Source organism: Hydractinia symbiolongicarpus, chromosome 6 (assembly GCF_029227915.1).
Source record: "Hydractinia symbiolongicarpus strain clone_291-10 chromosome 6, HSymV2.1, whole genome shotgun sequence".
NCBI lineage: Eukaryota > Metazoa > Cnidaria > Hydrozoa > Anthoathecata > Hydractiniidae > Hydractinia > Hydractinia symbiolongicarpus.
This window is the reverse complement of record NC_079880.1, coordinates 18,318,055-18,339,141: the sequence shown is the minus strand read 5'-3', so window position 1 is coordinate 18,339,141 and position 21,087 is coordinate 18,318,055. Positions and strand designations below refer to the sequence as shown.

At 33.2% G+C, this 21,087-nt stretch overlaps 1 protein-coding gene across 1 annotated transcript; it reads right to left on the bottom strand.

The window, feature by feature from the left end:
- Positions 1-3,809: 3,809 nt before the first annotated feature.
- Positions 3,810-12,964, bottom strand: LOC130647309 (uncharacterized). The gene is made up of 5 exons (XM_057453108.1): positions 12,720-12,964; positions 8,056-8,079; positions 7,553-7,592; positions 5,745-6,244; positions 3,810-5,403 (listed from the first exon to the last, which is right to left on the bottom strand). Exons 1-5 carry the CDS (start codon positions 12,852-12,854, stop codon positions 5,197-5,199), a joined length of 906 nt encoding a protein of 301 aa, XP_057309091.1. The 5' UTR covers positions 12,855-12,964; the 3' UTR covers positions 3,810-5,196.
- Between the last annotated feature and the right edge of the window lie 8,123 nt (positions 12,965-21,087).

Sequence of the window (21,087 nt, the reverse complement as noted above, 5' to 3'; positions counted from 1 at the left end):
GTTATTATTTGCTTCATATTGAGATACAATGTGTCACAAAAGTAGTTTTTGTTGTTTGACTGTCCTGTGTGTTCTGGCAGCTAGCTAGCTGTGCTGCCTCCATCCCATCTTCTTTTTATTTTTTATTATATGCAATAATGAGTAACGGTAGCTACGAAAGCCATAAAATAACAATAATTTATCCATTTTTTACTCGTTATATACCAAATCAAAACTTTAAACACTTGCAGCAACCTTTCAGTGTGTTTAGCCAGGTAGCCATTTTTATTTTTCTACAAATCTCTCCATCGCGCTGCTGTTGTACCTGCTATTGTGAAAACCTAGGTTGCAATTGAAGGAGTGTCGAATTGCGGCGCAAACTCCATGTAACAATCCTTGACAAAATAGCCAGGCCGTTTGAAAAATACGAGTTAAGCATTTTCACACGGGAAATAGCCCGCCGTGTAAGTTCATTGGAACGTCTTGAAAACGTCACATATGATGCCTTTTAAAGACGTCTTTATGACGTCAGTAAATGACGTCGTCGTTTATTGAAATTATAGCAAATACATGTCGTCGTAATAACGTTTTACCTGGTCATAGAAGGACGTCTTTTTGACGTAATGGAGACGTCTTTGTGTCAGTTGGAAAGCTCTTTCCAACTGGATCACGATTTCCACGTTGCATTTCTACTTTAAACTGACGTCGGTTAGAGGTCGCAATTTCCGACGTCAGATTTATACAGCACGACGTTGCATCGACGTTGCAGGGACGCAAATTTAATAAACACGAAAATAGTCTTATCAATTCTTCTGAGCTTCCTGCGCTATATTCGAAAAATTGCAGGGTGGAATCGGCCCTAAACCGCCTACTAATATGACTTAAATCCAGCAAAAAGTAAAAGACGGTATCCTCTATTATAATAGCCGTATTTTGTGTGTTCAAAATGGTTGCTTTTGGTTGTTTTTTTTGGAAAATGATCTCGGGGCCCGTATTTTACGGACCTCCGTTTTTCGGTTGAACGCAGGTTAATTTCGGAATAATTTCAGAATCACGCCAGAATCGGATAAACAACGATAACATGATTGAAGGCCATTTTTGGTTTGGAAGTGATGTTGTGAGGTTTGCAGGTCTCCTTTCGATACTTTTCCCTCCGAATACTTTGTATCTATAAAAATATTTATTTTCTGTGTGTTTTTACATGTTAAGTTGAATATTTCATCACGTTTTTTAGCCATGTATAAATCTTAAACAAATCAATTTTAAGTTTCTAGCTAGCTAAAAACGTAGATTTTAAGGCAGCATCCTGCTTTTAAAGGTATGGTATCTTCATGTATCCCTATTCTTTTAATGTTTAATTTAGTTTGGTTTATTGCTATTTATTTTTATGTTGAAGTTGGGTCTACCTAGCTAGCTGGCTCCTCTTTTAGCTACCTCTGACTAAAAAGTGAAAGTATAGTCAAATACAGTTTTTACCTAGCTACAACAAAATTCTTATGCTAAATGCAGTTAGGTAGCTTCACCCATTGTTAGTATCATGACTTTAAACCTATTCTACAAAATTAAATGGCCGAGTGATACTTTTAACTGAGCGGGTAACGACAAACTGTTTCTTGTGTTTTTATTTAAACCGAATTTGCGATAAACGTTTTTTGGAAAAGGGTACTATTGTCTATGTGTCAATTCAACTATGTTTAATTGTTCATGTGTTTTTTTAAACAGAGTCTGCGAGAAAAAGGATATTATTTATATACGCCTGTGCAACACCATTTTACTGTATTAAGCGCTCAGCCCAGTCTCACGATTATTTTTTTTTTAACTTTTGCAATAAATTATGCCGCAAAATAAAATAATATTCATCGATTGCTTTTGCTATGATAAAGTTGCAACAGTTTGTAATTTCTGTTTTTATTTCAGGTATCTTGGAAAAGTAATTACTTCAACAATATGTAACAGTCGCAACAGTGGAACGGTATATGCGCGGTATATTTAAACAGCAAAGATGCACAACCTTTTTCGGTTTTATAAGTTTTTTAAAAGTTGGACAAGTTCAATTTTTGCTATGTTTTTTTCTGTTGAAATTAGCAGAATGATTAATGAGCTGTTGTTTAAACTAAAGATTTGAGCATATTTTTCATATTTTTTTTAATTTTAAATCATAACCGCTTTTTTTCAGCATTTGCCCTGCTGCTGCTATAACAATACCCGCAACAGTATTTATTATTGGTATTTATTGTAAAAAGAGAGTTTTTTAAAAAATTATACATTTTATCTTAGCGTGTAGACAGGTATATTACCTGCAACGAAACTTACAAGTTTTTTCTTACAACTAAACGGTCCGTTTAAACTTACCGTGTATTTTAGCCTTAATTCAAGATTAAAATGAATACATTATTTTAATACACCATTTTTAATAATAATTTACGCCCGTGACTTTAATCGCCGATTCCGCTCAGGAGCCACAGAAAACAAATAGGACGGTTTTACTGAAACAAATCCAAGATTGTCGCGGCCTGGGCATGCCAAAGAAAAAACATGAGGAACAAAACATGACGGCCATTTTAGTTATTAAAATGATGGTGGTAAGTGTTGTTTGTAGATCTTTTTTCACATTTTTGTCTTCTATAAGCTCTTTATTGTTGCAATACTTGTTTTTTATGTTCTAAAGTGTTAAGATAAAGTATTGTCACGTTTTTTAGCTACATACAGATCTTAAACGCACCAGTTTTAGGATTTTTGGCTAGGAACGAATATTTTTAAGGCTAGCTAGGTAGTTAGCTAGAGCCTTACTTATTACTATTCTATTTGGTAAAAGAGATTTTTATCGAGGATGTAGCCATTTAGCTAGCTCATATCTTTGGCTGAAAAGTGAGAGTATATATAAAGATGATGCAGTGTGGCTACAACAATATTCTTAAGCAATAATTCTTATGCTAAATGCAATTAGCTAGGTAGCTACATCTTTTATTATTTCCCTGAAAACGTTTTCTACAAATAAAATGGCTGAGCGATTATTTTAGGATGGGTAACGACAGGCTGTTCCATGTGTTTTTATTTAAACTGTGTTGCAATGAAGTTTTTCTGGAAAAGGATATTATGCCTGTTGAACTCTGCTCAACTATACTAAGGGGTTAGTCCAGTTTTAAAAACAGACTATTTTATTGTAAAAGGCTGTTACGCCTATGTGCATGTGCAACACGGTTTATATACTAAGGTCAGCCCAATGTGACAATTAATTTTTAAACTGTCTTGGGAGTCAGCGAGAAAAAAATTTTAAAACGGTATTATCCCTATATGCTGTGCAACACTGTTTAACTGTACTAAGCGATCAGGCCGGTGTCACGAATAAATTTTTAACTTTAACAAAATTTTATTCCACAAAATAAAGTAATACTGACTGATCGTTTTTCTATTGTACAGTAACAACGGTTTTTAAACTCTGTTTTTATTTAAGCTATCATTGCGGGAAAGTTATCTTTTTTTAAAATATTATGGTGTATGCGTTTCACTCAATTTACGACATACTGCATACCTGCACTAAAGCACTCCATCTGAGCGTTTGGCACAGTTTACGGCTGTTATTAAGCGCTCCAGAAAGTGTTCAACACCGGGTCACACCTTTACTTGTGGCTTAACCCGGTGGTTTGACGCCGGGTTTCCCGGCTAGTAAAAGCAATATTGTTAAACAGAGGTCGGTTCAAGAGGTCGGGTAAAACGTGTTAACATTAGCAAGGCGAACTGCACACGGCAAGGCTGCTGAATAAGAATTCATGATTTGATTGTTGTTGATGTTGATTTTGAAGACCAGACCGACTGGCTTGACCGATTGATTTATTATGGAGCAGACCGTCAAAATAAATTAATTTACATGTTACAGCCATCATAAAAAAAAGAAAGTCTTGAAACAAAGACCAAGAATGAAAATATTTGCAGAGTTTCGCAGAAGGTATTTTAACCTAAAACTTTGCAGAACGACAACGCACTAGACCTAAAATATAAATCAGTCTGTTACAAATACCAGTTTTGTTTACATCTTTGTGAGTGCTGAATTATTTATAATTGAGTATTTTTACACATTTGCTAAACGGGGACTAAATGAAAAAACAATGGAATATATTTCTTCTTATTGTGATGATCACGAGTCAATACGCACAAAATAATTAAACAAGGTAAAGTTAAAGATCAAAATAGCAAAAATGTTGAACAACATGCTGAACTTACTGAACAAATTTGTGAGTAAAAATGATAGGGAAAATAAAGATTCGTAAATATATAGATGTAGCCTCCATATTGTGCGTTTGATTTGTCGTTGAATATGTCCGGTCTGTATATTTATTCAGATTTGGCGCAATTTCATCATAACAAACTTCATCTTTCGAAGTTGGTAGTAATGTTGTGGAAGAGGGACTCAAAATATGAAAAAAATATTGTTGTTGGTCATGACAGATATTTTTTAAGTTCAAAGAAGTTAAAACGAAGGTTATAAAATGCTGTTACTACTATAGTACGCAAAATATTCTTGGTTATCTTCAGTCAAAGATCTTATTCTTGACGTGTACTGGTAAGTACATCCAAAATAAACCTACTTATTTCAACCCCATAGAGCCATAGAAATTCTGCAAAATTGTTGCCAGGAAGATATATGGATACTTAGTTGTGAAAAATATTTATTTCTTATTAGAGTAGTTATCTTAGTAGATTTTAGAATTAAGAAATCTATAAATTTTTTCATCTTGCTAAAAAATAATTTTTTGTTCGCCTCTCCTTTAAAATTAAGATACTTGTTTACTTTTTTATTACAGGTTAGCACAAGTATTCTTTGAAAATAAGTAAAAAGAAATAAAAATGCTAATAAAAGATGTAAGATATATTAGTTTCTAATAATTTATACATTTCTAATTTTTGAGTTGTTTAATATACCTTTTTTTATTAAGGAACCACGTACTTTGTTCAAATGCTTATGTTAGGAGACGCAGGCGAAAAGCTTGATCAGCAACCATGTGCTTTCCTGTTTAACGTTGGCCTCTTTTCACGCCAACAGAGCATACTGCAAAACAAAGAAGTTTTTTCAATCATCTGCAAATTCTCCTTATTTCAGAATGTGATTTTCTTAAAAAAACCTGAAAACTTATAGACTGAATTCGTATTATAGCTAATGCAAAAACTTATAAATTCTGTTAAACGATACTCTGATGAGCAGAAAATTTTCTTATTTCGTCATTTGCTCCAGGTTCTTCTTTTATCGTCCTCTTCTTCTGCTGACAAACCTCCATTTAACGACTCGGTTGATTTGTATCTGTTCATGATCTCTCTTGCTCGAGTAAAGTCGTCATCCAGTCTGCGCATTGTTTCGTCTCGTTTTATAGCTTTTAAGCGTGCTTGAGCTAGCCTGCGTTCTAATGATGGACTGGAAGAGCGTAATGTCTAAAGAATGTTGTAGAAGAACTTTTTGTGGAAAAATTTGTAAAAGAAAGTTAGAGCACACTTTTAAACATAAGGAAGGATACAGTTAAAAGCTAAAAGCGGCTCACAGTGACTACTATTTTGCTAGCTTTGAAAAAGTGTTAAAGTCTTAAAATATGTCTTTTTTTATAGCATTTTTACTTGACGTGTTTTGCAGATAAACACATTAGCAAACTTAAAAAACAACAAACCAAATAAGCAGGTGAATACTCGTCTGACAAGAAGAAGTGCAAACAATGTATATAAAAACTGAAATCTCAATTGCTTTCTTTTTATATTATTCTCCAACTTGATAGCCATACCTTAGATTCCTTCACAACGTCTCTGACATTCCGGTCTGTTAGATCTCTTGATGATGACGTCTTTAACGAATCTCTGTCGTAACTACGTAAGCCGTTGCTGTCAGGATTAACCATTTGTGCAAGCATTTGACCAACAGCCACGTCGTCGAAACTTTCCGCGTGTTTTAATCTGACAGGTTTTTCTTGATCGTTTGAGGATATTCCTTCGCAGCTGTGAGAATGAGGGATTGCCGGTTTTCTCCGACTTATTGTTGACGAATGCCTAACGGATTGTGGGTAATTTTCTTCGCCTACTTTTTCGTTAAATGGCAGCGGATCCAGTTCTTCATAACTCGTTGACAAACGACGGCAAGACGTTAATGTGGCCCTCGGAGGCGTTAAATGTCGCATGTCTTTTAGAGAGCTTGCACGTCGGCCGTCGGTAAGTAACGGTCGCGTTTGAAGTGGATCTTCCGTATTGTTGTTCTCTGTTATTTCACCCAAGGGTGATGAATCATTTTCTGTAGAAAAGGAGAGAAACATGGGAACATGATTTAACAAGATTTCTTGGAATCGTTTCCTTAAAACACGTTTTGCAGTAGAAAAATGATAAAATCCACCTGTGATCAAACAAAACCAATAATCATTTAGAACCTTACACCTTGCAAAATCAGACTTAAGTGAAGTACTAATTATTTTCTCAACAAGGTTTGAAAAATTATTGTTTGAGCCTATTGGTGATTTTGTGAGTTGACATTTTTTAATTCAAAGATACATAATATACCATATACCACCAGTAATATGACATTTTGTGCTAGCACGTAATACTGTATTGATTTTACTAACATTATGATAAATCAGCCAACAAATAAATAAGAAAAGTTTTAAAAATACATGTTAAAATTTTATTTTTAATTTATAAAGTAGCACGAAGCTTTTCGTAGCTGAGTTACATTTTCAAGTCCTCAACTCAGTTACGAAAAGCTTCGTGCTACTTTATAAATTAAAAATATAATTTTAACATGTGTTTTTAAAAGATTTTACTAACGTCTCTTAGATGACTTCAGTTAACGAAGAAATTGCTTCCTGTTTCTATTTCCATGTGGCATAACTAATATTTGCTATTCCAATAATAGATCAGGCAAGTCTGGCAATTTTAAACTCAAAACGCGAACATAAAGTTTTTGGGTTTCTGAACAGAAGCATTTTTTAGGCTGTGTAATCATCGAAACGTGAAAGTGAAAAAAGCATATGCGTTTAATAAGAAAGAAAAGAAACGGGCGTCAGCTCCACGCATCATTGAGTTACTTCACGTCCCTTGTATTTAGCACTTGGGTGGTAATGGACGTGAAGCAAGATCATTTTTTAATTTTTTAGTGGATTGATGGCTGATAAAAGAAATGAACATTTGTCTGTTGTCATAATATGCGTGAGAAAAAGGGTGATCTTCACTCTGATGTGATCAGTTACCCTTTGTCTTCATAGAAGCCGAATCCCATTGAGTGAGGATCATTTTGCTTGTTCTATCACAAGGAATACCAGACACAGTGAAACAACCACTGCTTTTTAAAAACATAAAAATTTGTATTTATTGACCCAGTTTAAAAAAAAAAAGAAAAAATATTGTAAAAACAAACAAATGAAAAAAAAAAAGACGCATGTATACGCATAATAAATTGTCGAATATACGTTTACAAAATACAAAATAGGATTGTGTCTATTTTTCTTCTTATTTAAAGTGATAGCTGTTACAAAGTTTCAAATATCTTTTACATAATGTTAAATTGTTTTATAAAAAGAAATAAAAACTGAGCTTCTAAAATACACACCTTTTGGTCCCACAGTAGAACTTCGTACTCGAACTTTTCCCTAAAAGTATAAGTGAGAAGTAAAACCAGCACATAAGAATAATTGAAAGTTAAAATACAGAGAACACCCTTACCCCCACCCCAACCCATCCCCTTTTATTTCAAAGAAAGCATTAACCGCAAATGGCACTAGTTTTTTAAGTATGCATACATGTTAAGAAAAATAAATGATGCTTGCAATCTAAATACTTAATGTTTGATAAGACACCCTTTTAAAGAAGCTTTTAAACCTAAATCACGAATAATTAAGTAACCTAGACTTCTTTTTTTAATATAAAACGTGTTTTTTTAGAGTGACTTCTTTTGAGATACGCTCATGTCGATTATTGGATTTGAAAAAAAATGTAATGTCTAAAATCTAATCGCGATGAAAAGTAAGACATTCGTGTTCTTTATAAAATTGTCAAATCCTTCTTACTTTCTCTATTATATTATGAATAAAAAAAATTGCAGGATTATCTTACCATACGTCGCAGTAGTTCTTTTTCCTAAAAAAATAAAAATATACAATCTGCAAAAATTAAGATTTATTTGGAAAAGATATCTACAGTAGCATGTGCTCAATTCCAATATTGGATATCTCAAAGTACGCACTTCTGAAACTGTTTTTGTGTTTTGCTTGGATTCTGATACTCTCTTATAAAAGCTACTGCTTTACGTAATACAGTTGAATGTTGTTAGTGCTAGGAGTCCAGTCTATTGAAATAAATCTTCCTTTGATGCTCCCAAAATACGACACCAAACTTCGTTCAACTTTTGTTAAGACGATTAAATTTCCTGTTTTTTGAAAGATCCAGTTTATTAACAAAAGGTTAAAATTTTACAAGAACCATTTTATAACATTTTCTATGAGGCTGTTTTATCACCACAAAAATATCCTCCTTTAATCGAGTCCATTTCGTTTAGAAACTTGGAGTGCTACCGACTATCACTTACAGTAAATTAAGATAGGCCGGCGCAAATGCATCAAAATCTCATCAAAATCAAGATACTCGATTTTGATGAGATTTTGATCAAAATCCGAAATTTTGTTGAAATCGAATTTGTCATTTGCAATGTCATCAAAATGAGTTTGATAAAAACATTGGAATATTGGTGTTTCATTCTTTTTAAAATTTAAGATGGCGGAGCTAGCCACTTTGGTTTTGTTGAGTGAGCTCGTTGATTTAGGCGACGAAAAGCCTACTCGATGACCAACTCGAAATTGGGTGAAAAGAAGACCAAATGAGGGATTTTTTTTTTCAGGTCATTTTTCTTTCTAAATGAATTCCCATTACTGATAGGATTTCTTGGATTTCCACAATCACGTTATCTGAAGACGACATGACTGCTTTTGACAATAAAGCTGTAGTAAAATTTAATTGTTTTGTTTTTATCTTTCGAATTTTCGAATGTAAAACATTCGAAAGACACTCCATCTTACATATTTTTGCACTCAACGCGGTGGATAAGAAATAAATTTTGATGAAATCAACTCAAATGCATCAAAATCTAAAATCTATTTTGATGAAAAGTTTGTTTGAGAACAAACTTCATCAAAATCCATCAAAATCGATTTTTTTCTTTTTTTTTTCTTTTCAGTTTTGATAAAAATTTTGATTCAACTCATATGCATCAAAATTTTCACCACCAGTTTGCGCCGGTGGTCTTGACAACGACAGGACTATAACAACCTCGTTCCAAGGGCTATTTGTCTCTTATCGCGCTGCACTTATTGATGAACTTTCGTCTCGCTGTCTGATATGCAAAAAAGAGACACCAAGGCGGGGTTGACATCATACTTGAAATATTTAACCGCTGAAAATATGCAACGATTAATTTTAACATATTCCGGAAAAAGCAAAATCAGACGAAAGAAATGTAATATCAACAGGTGTTGCTAGATTTTGCTTTTATACTTTTTTTGTTCTTAATCCATGTTTCAAAAATAAAAGTGAAAACTTGGACCGGGCGGAATTTAAACTAGTGACTATTTTGGGTTATCGCTAAGATTTAACGAGTTGTTACTTATCCAACAATCGTTTAAAGCAACTTTATTGAAAGTATTCCCTTGGAACTTTCTCAGCTTTTTATTATGTTGAGTATATATTGACGTCATTTCCACAAATGGTTTTTTATCTTGATAACTTAGTATGTTTGTTTCCCAAATTATCATAAAACTATTGATCACATCCCAATAAACGATTTGTATTTCACAAAAATTAAAACTATAATTTCCAAGACATATACAAACAGAAGCGTTTGAAAATATCTCTTCAAAATGGATGAGTGGTATTCAGAAGGATCGTTTTACTAACAGATAAGGCACTTGGCAAAGACATTCTATGGAACAGACCATGGACATTGACGCAGCGTTAACCCGATTTATAAACTGGAAGTGGCTGGATTCTAACACCAATTTAAAACTAGTGAATTTTATCATTTTTTTCTTTAGGAACCGTGTTGCTAAATGTGTTTTCATGAAAGACCGTTATTCTTTAGCATTGCTTTTACTCACCTTCTGTATTGTGTCGAAAGGAATTATTTTTAATGGCATAGGATAGTTTAGTGCACATAATTCATGTGCAAACCAATCTAGTCGATACACAGTGGCGAACGATAAAAACTCATGTTCTAAAAATTAAATCCGTTAGTCAGTGTCTTTTGTGCCATACTCTGTACTATCAAGTTTCACTAACATAACTTGAGCCATTCAAAATTTATCTGAGCTGGTTAAACTCACTCCTACCCCAGGATATCTGCTCTAGTATATATAGGACGAAGGACAGACCTTTCACGAAAAGTGTTTACAAAGTTTTTGTAAAATGCGCCAAACATTTTTACCATTTATATAGTTTATTCATAATGGCGCTATTTCCAAATGAGTTACGCTGTGTCAAATATTTATCGCATAGAAAATTTGTAAGCCTTGCATATCTTTGTAAGTTAACACAGTGCAGAAAAATTCAAGAAAATTCATGGCTTTTGCAGTACACACTCGAGTATCTATTTTCAAAGATAAAAATTATGTTAGAGTTGCGACTTGCGAAACCACTCTAGCGAAAGCTTCTACATGCAAAACCACATTTTTGAAAGCATCTCTCCGCAAAACCGCACTCGCAAAATTTCTACGAATGAAGTAAATGTCATCGACGTAAATTGACGCCAGCAAAGAAATAGTGACATATCCCACAGCAGTAGAAACTTGCTCACGAACTGTCTTTAAGAGCGTATAGAAACTTGTTGCAACTTTAAGGGACAAGCATGTGGTAAGCCAATTATGGGGGATAACAGTCTATGACGTTCTAAGGACAGTTGAGAGTATTTTTGTGTTTTTTTTTATTTCTCAGTCATCAAAAATGGTGTTTTTCTACACTGGAATTTTGCTCAGTTTTTATCGCATGATCATAGATTTTGTCATTGTCCACTACACGGTAAATATGCGAATCAAATTGTCTCACAGGACGAAACTGATCGTCTTTAATGTTGTTATTGAAAGTATGCTAGGTTGATCTTTGCATAAATAGGGTTAGAGAGAAAACGTAAACATGCGTCAGCAACAAACCGATACTTTGTATAAATAAATAAAAAATCACATAATCTTTATGACGTCATGGATCCGAAATATGCTCAGTAGTTTAACAGAAAATGAAAGTGTAAAGTGCCAACGATGTATATTTTTTAAAAAATGGAATTTTTCCTTAATTTTAGTTCTCCTCACTGCTTCAACGGTGAAGAAGGTATTTATTCTCTACATAAAACTGAATAAAAATTACTTTTAGGTTCGCTAGTAAAAATAATCAAACCGAATGGTTAATAGCTTTGTAAAATGATTTTGAAATTAATAGGAAAACGCAAAGAATCACAAATGTTATGATTTCATTTTTCTATAAGCAAAATATTAACTTAAAATAAATTTCTTGTCAAATTTTCTTACAATCTGAAGTATTTGAATATTGTGTCGCTAATCTTATAAATCAACTTCGTTGCGCTTTTGTAAACACAGACAATAAGGGTCCAGATTTGCCAGAGCAGTTATTATTATTTATCCGTAGCATAAACTTTTTCTGTCTCAAGTTTTTAATTGATCACAGTCTCTTTTTTGTTTTTATGGCTGCATGAAAGAAATGGAAATTCATTTGGCGTATAAAAATATGTTTTTTAGCCTACTTGTTAGTTTGAAAAATAAATTTTTTTGGGGGGGTTTGTATGTAATTGCGCCCATAACAAATTGAATAGTGAATCTAAAAATTACAATCATGAAAAACATAATTTATTAAAAATACGCAAAGTACTCCAATGTTTTATCTATGCACACGTTAGAAGTTTAAAAGGTTGTTATGTGATGCGTCTTAGTATAACCAAAACAAAACTATCTAGGAGACTTCTAATAAAACATTCCAGGAGGTGACAACACACGTGTTATACGCTTTCACATTAAAAAAGCCGACTCATTAGCATATAATGCAACTACAAAAAATCCTCCACCTAAGTGTGATGTGCAGTGCAGTGAAGCTTATAAACATATATATGGAGAGAGAGCTTCATACAGTCAGATTGTATTAAGATCATTTATCAATTGTTATAAACAGTTTTTTACACGACGCATCAACATCAAATAGACATTTGGTTAAATTATTAACTTTTAATGTTCTTTGTGACAAGATTTGTTTATGCCAGGAATTGAAACAGATAATAACTTTTTATTTTTACCTTTAACACGATTCTATGACTGAATATGAAATAGAACGTGTCGAAACATGTATTGATTAAAAAAAATGTTTAGTTTTTGATAAAATCTAACAGAAATATACAATGCTCTCTTGAAAGATGTGCCATTTGAACACAATTATTTTAAAATGTTTGGCGTTTTGAGGTGCGGTTGATACTAAAACCAAAATTTAGAACCCTGCATGACTTAAATATTACGTGAGCATAAAGCAACCACCATATTTTTTTTCCAAATCCAAAGGATTTTATAGAGAAATTGCTCTACCAATATTAATTGTTATGTTAATTTTTAGCTTTATTATGAATTCTTTGACTGAGAAATATGAAACACAAGACAAAAGTGATATTAATGTCACATGGATCGCATAGACTGTATGTATTTCTGACCTGATCTAGAATAAATAAAAAAAATATATACCTTAGCCAGTAATAAGCAATACTTTTTGAATCTTCTGTTGTAAATATCGTCAAAATTCTCATCGAATGAAACTTCAATGGCTGCCCTGGATATTCTTTCGTTAGTTCCATGTATCGGATTTGGTTCCAGCGCCATTTTTATATTTCCACTAGTTTTGAAATAGGTAAAACACAACAATATTTTAATAATCTCTTCTAAACTTTTTCAAATTATTTTAAACATTCGTGAACAAAACCAAATATTTGACTTTCAACACCACAAACAAGGCTGGTTTTTATATACTAACGATTAACTAATAACAACATAAACCGGTTTCCACTTGCAGTTGCTGTATTTACATTCCAAATTGATGAAAGACAACACTCAAAACTGTTTCGTGTGCATATAGAAAAAAAAATTAAATGTTTGTTTTTTCTATTTTCCATAACCACACCACATATCTGGGCGAAATGCCAACATTATCTTGTCCAACCTTTTGAATTTTTAGCGTTAACGTCTTAAATTATAGCTTTGACAAGCCATTAAGTTATTTTTAGAGGACATAATGCTAACTGACACATTTCAGGCTAATAATCTGTACTTATGCGCAACGACAAAGTAGCAGGATGTTTCTCATTTTGTAACACGCATTAAAAATGTTCTCATTTCAATTTCCCTAGATTGGCGAAAAATTGTCCAGCTTTGTAGGAAAAGAAAAAATCGAATTTATAATTTGTTAGAAAGAGTATAAAGGCGTTTATATTATCCGATGATAACAGAGGTCGTTGGCTCCAATTGAGGTAAGTTGGTTCGCTAAATAGTAATAACAAGACGTATAATATACGTAAACTAGCTCGCCAACAAAGTTTGATAGAAAGTTCCTCAAAATTTCAATTTTCGTTAGGTCAGTCTGGAGTAAACTGACTGACAGGAAGAAGAAAGACCACAAGGTCCACCTAAAATTTTTGAATTCCAGTAATTCAGTAACCCCCCCCCCCCCTAAAAAAAAAAAAAAAGAACAAAAAACAACAACAACAACAACAACAAAAAAAACGGGATATAAGAAAGTCACTCAGTTAGAAAAAGCAAAATAAAGAAAAATAATATACGATCTTAATTGTTCGAAAAAGGAAATAGCTTTAGTTAAAAAAACCATATTACTAGAAAAAAGAAAAAATACAGCCTATCATTCATAGTTGAAAGTTAACATTTTGATGTCACCATCATGTTCAGCATACTTTTCTTGTTAACTTTGTCAAATTTTGGCGAAATTAAAGTAATTTTTTATTTTCGCAACAATTTTGACCTAAAATGTCATTTAAGTGACAAAAAGCAAAATTTTGATGTCACCATCATGTGCGGCGTAATCTTTTTGGTAACTTTGTCAAATTTTGTCGAAAATAAAGTAGTTTTAATTTTCGGAACAATTTTGGCCTAAAATGACATTTAGGTGACAAAAATCAATGTAATGAGGAGCTTATGACAACTTGTCATGTTCGTCAATATTTTACAATCATATCTCACAAGAGAAACATGCGTAATAAAGTTACATCAGAAATAAAACACTTTCGCATACATCGAACAACACACGTTTATAAAATAAGCTGTTTGGAAAGGAAATTCGTGACGTGTTTCGTTATATTTTTTATAAATTTCTTCTCTGCACGTATAAACCAGGTGTTAAATTGATACTCGTTTGTCTTTGTGAGTAAAATGACCGTGTTTATTTTCATGTCACAAAAGCTGAGCTTAAAATAACTTTTTAATGAAAATAAGTTAAAAATAAACTTTTAAGTCAATACTGAATCAGCCCCAAGAACTTTAAGATGTTGTATTTCGATTACTGTCAAATCTCTGCTTTGTGTGTGTAGAGGAGAAGAATCGTGAAGCATGAAGACTGCGTTGCATAAAATCTTTTAAATATCTAATAAGGAAATACGTCCACATCAATGACGCCATTGAAGTCTAACTCTTTAAACCAATCAAACTGTTTTATTACATTTATTAGCCAATCAAAGTGTTATATGTGCACAGAATACAGCTTACAGTTTCATAATATTTGTTTTCAATGTAAATAATAAACTGAGAAAAAATATTTAAAATCTTGGCTGAACACGAACTTTTTTGTCATGGTGAAATTCGATCATTCCAAATGGTCAAGCCATGAGCTTACTTGATTACAAAGACTTTGCACAGAAGACCAGCAAACACAAAAATGATATTGACAATTGAGGCTTATCGTTTGTGGTTTTAAAACAGATGCATTTATGCACCAATAACAGATTTGTTTGTTAAAACAACATTTGTGCACACTTTCAGGCTCACAATAATCAAATTCTAAGAATATTGTTTAGCCTTGAATAACCCTTTTCCGTTTGAAATAGACTCGAAATAATGCTTGACTGAGTAACTTTGACATGATTTTATGGATGCATATCTTTATGTATCCACAACCTTGAGGACACTTGTTATCGTCGTTGTCATGTACATTAACAACGTAACTTTTGGGGAAAAATGTTTCCGTAGAAAAACTTTCGGATACTATTTTTTATTTTAGCTGAAAAATTTCGGACAAGATTTATAAAGTCAAAAAATGTATGGGTAAGTCTTTTGAGCAAATTTTAACCAAATTTTGAAACTAATGATTAAGGGAAATGACAGAAGAAGAAAGCTAAAAGCATTTATAGTGTACATATATCTAATTAAGATCTAAAAAAGGGTCTCCAGGATCCAATTTTATAGATAGAGCCTAAGACAAATGTGAAAGTAACGAAAATAATAAGTTGAAAAACTACAGTTTTTATTGATTTTTTGAATACGCTATATATAATTTCTATGCACTGTTCCTTTTTTCAAAGAATTAGAAATTTCAAAATATGTGTAAAGTTACAATTTGCAATTATGTATTACATAGTCATAAGAAAAAAGATAGATCTCATCAATGTTATTACGAAGTACAGAGAGATAGACCAATCTCTAAGAGATCGCAATTAAAGTCGCAAATTGTATATATGTGAAAGACACTTCACGGAGGACGACTATTATGTGTGTAAGTAGAACTATTTTGTTTTCTTTTTTATGCTGTTCCTTGGTTTCCCTGCAGGCAAAAGAACCTTCTGCCAACAGACTTGCATGCAAAAATGCACATTTGTGCTGGGGCTGCTGTACTTAACTTGCTATATTCTCCTGTCTGTTTAGATCCAACACGAAAAGCATTGAAAGAAGGAGCTTTACCAACGTTGAACCTTCCTGAAAAAAGTGTGAGCTCTAGCAGTACCTTCACATCATCCATCAGATCTCCAACATCAATTCAGAAACGTGAAGAATTTATGGTTTTACAACAGTTATCTCCTCCTAATTCTCCACCCATGTCTGTATATAAAAATTTTCTTGACTTCACACATCGAATCAAAAAATTATCTTTGGCTAGTTGCTGGAATATCAAATGTGAAGAAGATGTTATTACTGTAATTTGTACCTCTGATTGTCATGTATTACCGAAGTATGAAATTTTTATTGATACATCACTATCATATTCTCTAAGAGTTTATGGTTGGATGTTACCTGAACAGCGTCAATTTTATTTATCGAATGACCGGTCATTTTCATAATGTCACCCTGTCAAACCTTATTGCTGAGCTGAATAGTTACAACATATGTCATGGTATTGAAACACCAGATCCTGACAAAGAAGTAAACTTTCAGAAACATGTTGTCCCAAAACATTTTGAATATAACATTTATCAGAAATCCTTATTCAAATCAAGGTTGCATCAGGATCAGTATTATCGTTCCAACAATTGTAACATTTTGGTAAATCTTAGCAATCCAAATGGTAACTGTGAGTCATTCAATATGAATATAACCTATAAAAAAAATCGAAAATCTGTTGTTTCAAACCAACCGGCCAAACTAAATGCTCCGATAACACACACCTCAAATCAACGTTTGAAATTGTATATTCAAGGACAGCGATTGCATTGTAAGCAGTTGGAACAAGATTTGACCAGAATGAAAAGTGCATTGGAAAAAGAAAGTCAGTCAATTAGTAATGAATTGAATAATGACTTTAGAACATTATTTTCTGGTGTTGACAAAAAAGAAGTTCCTGATTTTATGAAATTGTTTTGGGAGGAACAACAAAATTATGTTAATTCCTCGTGTGCTAGTAGTGTTCGTTATCATCCCATGGTAATAAAATATTGTCTTAACTTAGCCGTAAAGTCATCTTCTGTTTATAATGACCTGCGATATGATGCGAAAACTGGCTCTGGGATTTTAGTTCTACCAAGTTTACGTACACTTCGAGATTATAAGAATTACATTAGACCAACACGTGGTTTCAATTCTGCTATAATTCAAGAGTTAACACAAAAAACTGGTAACTTTACTGATCCTGAGAGATATATTTTACTTTTATTTGATGAAATGAATATCCAGGAAGATTTAGTGTGGGATAAACATACCGGTGAACTTATAGGTTTTGTTGACCTAGGGGATATACATACTAACTTTGCTACCTTACAAAATGTTCAAGAACTTGCATCTCATGTATTGGTATTTCTTGTCAAAAGTATTGTCAACCCATTGTCTTATTGTTTATGTACATTTGCAACAACTGGAGCAACATCTGCCCAAATAATGCCAATATTTTTGAGAGCTGTATGTTATCTTGAAGGTATAAATTTGAAAGTCATTGCTGCTACTGCTTACGGTGCTTCATATAACCGTAAATTTTTAGAATGCACAAGAATTTAACTAGAAACACCGGAAAAGATGTCGTTTATCGTACAAAAAATGTTTTTAGCAAGGAGGAATGTTTCATTTACTTTTTTGCAGACACTCCACATCTTATCAAAACAACTACAAACTGTCTCTCAAATTCTGGTTCAGGTAGAGCAACAAGATTCATGTGGAATAATGGATGTTTTATTCTTTGGTCACACATTTCAAATTTGTATTATGAAGATTTGGAAAGTGGTTTGAAGTTGGTGCCAAAATTGAAAAAGGATCATGTCAATCTTACACCATATTCTGTCATGAGAGTCCGACTTGCAGCCCAAGTATTGAGTGAAACTGTTGGAAATGTTTTGAACCAATTTGGTCCAGCTGAAGCATCTGGCACTGCAGAATTTTGTTTGAAAATGGATAAGTTCTTTGATTGTTTAAATGTTAAAAATAAAACAGAGCATGCATTAAAACGGAAACCATTTTGACGACCATATGAATCGGTAGATGATGAGAGATTTGCTTGGTTGGAGAATTTTTTGTCGTACTTCGAGCAATGGAAGGAATCTATCGAGACCAGACCTGGTAATTTTTCGGATCAAGCCAAATCTAATATGTTCATCTCATGGCAAACATATGAAGGTCTACGGATAACAGTGAATTCATTCATTGTAGTAGTGAAGTTTTTACTACAACACGGAATCAGGTATGTATGTGAATACAGATTGGATATTTTTTGCGTACATTGAGAGAAATTTTTGATGGAAAAAAGTCTTCAAGATTTACAAAAATTTGATACTTTGCAACTTTTTGTGAACTTATTTTTATCAAAATCAGGGGCGGATTTAGACTTCGGCCACTTCGGCACTCGCCTAAGGAGAAATTTTGCTAATGAGAAAATCATGTGTATCTAAATATAGAAATTGATTTAAAGCAACGCATAATTTTTATTATAAGCGTTTAATAAGATTCCTTTGCGCCCAGGATCCGAGGTAATATTCTTATCTCCACTCAGGAGTGTTTGCCGAGGCTCGACTCTCCTTCGATGTGCTTTGCCGAAGTACTATGGTTCTTACGGTAGTCGAACTACATTTTGCCGCATTTCGCTGACTTTGTTTCTCTCGATTCCTTTGTTTTCTGCCGTAAAAACAGTCGACTTCGGCGGCTGCCGAGGTGTGGACTTTTGGACTCTCTTAAACAAAAGAAACACAAAAGAATTATGACGTCGAGAAAAATCTCGCCGAGGTGTGGACTTTTGGACTCTGGTTAAAACAAAAGAATTTGTGACGTAAAAAGAATCTCGCCGAAGTGTGGACTTTTGGACTCTCTTTAGTCGAAATTTACGGTGAAAGAAAGATTGATATTAGGGGATGGGTGCGTAGGAATAATTTACTCTTCCTATTGTTATTGCCTTGCGGTAGCCGGTCTGTTTAATGGGTTCGGCCAGCTTCGGCCAACTGCAATTCTGAAGTTCTTTCTGATCCAACATGTCTTCTGATGGGAGCTTGCGGGATCGGGTTGTGCTTGCTGTAAAAAGCAATGATATTTGCGAATGTAAAAGTCTTTATAAGATATTGAAAGATAAAATAACAGAGTTTCCTGATTTTGGAACATTAGATCATTGGAGAAAGATTGAGAAAAAGTTGTTAAGCAGAAATTTCAGTGTTGAACATTTTATTCCTGGGTATGCAAAAGAGAAAGCATTCGTCGCTTTGAAGTAACTATCTATTTTTACTTTTGTTGATAATCCCTAAGGAATGTTTAAAAATAAATTAATTGTATTGTGGTGACAAAGCGCTATTAAGCTTTTAAACAATAAACAAAAGGGGGTTCACTACAATAAACAAACACATTTATCGAGCTTGCATCTTATACAAAGTCTTAAAAATATGTCCTTAACTATAAGAGCTTCTGCAAATGATTATCACAACAATTGGTACAAAGAGGCTGTTTCCCTAGCGTCTACAGTCCGTGTGCAAGAAAATAGACCTAGAGTTTGTTCTCGGCAGGTACATAGAAGTAATGTATCAGCTGATACTATATCTAGTTACTACCTGCGCAGCTTAACAATTCCAATTCTAGATCACCTAAGCACTGAACTTAGTAAACGATTTGAACCTAGTTCCTTAGCAGCTTATGCTGGTCTTGCAGTAATTCCATCCAACATGATTTCTCTTCTTTACCATCACCATCACCAAAAATCTTGGAAGGATAACTTCAGAAATTTTGTTCAGTTTTACGAAGAAGACATGCCTAATTCTTTAGCTATTGAAGCTGAAATGGACTTGTGGGAAGAATATTGGACTTCGTACAGATTTGATGCACCAGATAATGTTTCCTCTACACTTAAATTAATTCATTTTCCTGGCTTTGAAAATATAACTGTGGCCCTAAGAATTTTAGGCACATTACCAGTCACCTCATGTGAATGTGAAAGGTCCTTTTCTGCACTACGACGATTAAAAAATTATAACCGCAGTACTATGTCTAACGATAGACTAAATGGCTTAGCTCTTCTCCACATCCATAAAGAAATAAACGTTGATATAAATGAAGTTATAAATAAATTTTCCATTGATAACAGAAGACTAAAATTTTAAGACATGACATGTTTTGAGATATATAACTAATGATAAAGAAATGTTAATAGATAGTACTTACCATGTTACCCCCCCACCCCGTTATCTTTTTTACCTCTCTGCTCTTTTTCTCTCTCTCCCCCCTCCCCTCGCCCTTTTTCTTTTCATCTGATTGTTAAATTTTTTAGATGTGATTGATAAGATTTAGGCTATTTTCATAAATTCTGTATACATCCATGATAGTAGTATAAATAATATTCAGTTAATAAGGTAAAAAAACAGCTAGCTGCAATGATAATACTTGTCTAAAGACGGTTATACTTTAAGTTAAGGTAACAAAACAGCTAGCTGCAATGATAATACTTGTCTTAAGTCAGCCTGGTGGGTGCGAGTATTCCCCTAATGCAATGATAATAGTAAGTAGGTAAGGGAAGTAGGTAAGGAAAGTAGGTAAGCAAGAGAAGTAGGTATAGTAAGTAGGTAAGGGAAGTAGGTAAGGGAAGTAGGTATAGTAAGTAGGTAAGGGAAGTAGGTAAGTAAGTTGGTATATAAGGGAGTATGTTTTTTTATGCTTCATGTTGACCTGGTGTACTGAAATTTAGTTTAAAATTTTCAGTTTTGATTGTTGTTCATTCATTTATTCATTGGTTGGTTTTGACAATTGATCAATTTGACTCATTTCATGACAGATTCATTTTGTTCATGGTTGGTTATATTACCTGATGTGCAAGCTGGAAGGAAGAAGAAAAAAGATTTTGAATGAAGAAAGAAGATTTTGACTGGATTATTAATTTAATCCTCTAATCTTTAAAAAATGTTATTTTTGGATTTCATTTATCTGGATGTGAATCTGGAATAAAGAAGAAATTTTGCTGCCTGGCTAATTTTAGCCTTAATTTTTCTGAAAACATTATTTGGCTTTTATTTATGAATTTTATGGTTGTTTTTTTTTCCAATAACATATAAGAAATGGACATGTGAAGGTCCTGTCTGCTGCATTTTTGAGTGCTGAAATAGATAAATAAGCTAAAGCTTCTGGGGCTTCGCCCCAGACCCCACTTGGGGGGCTTACAGCACCCCCC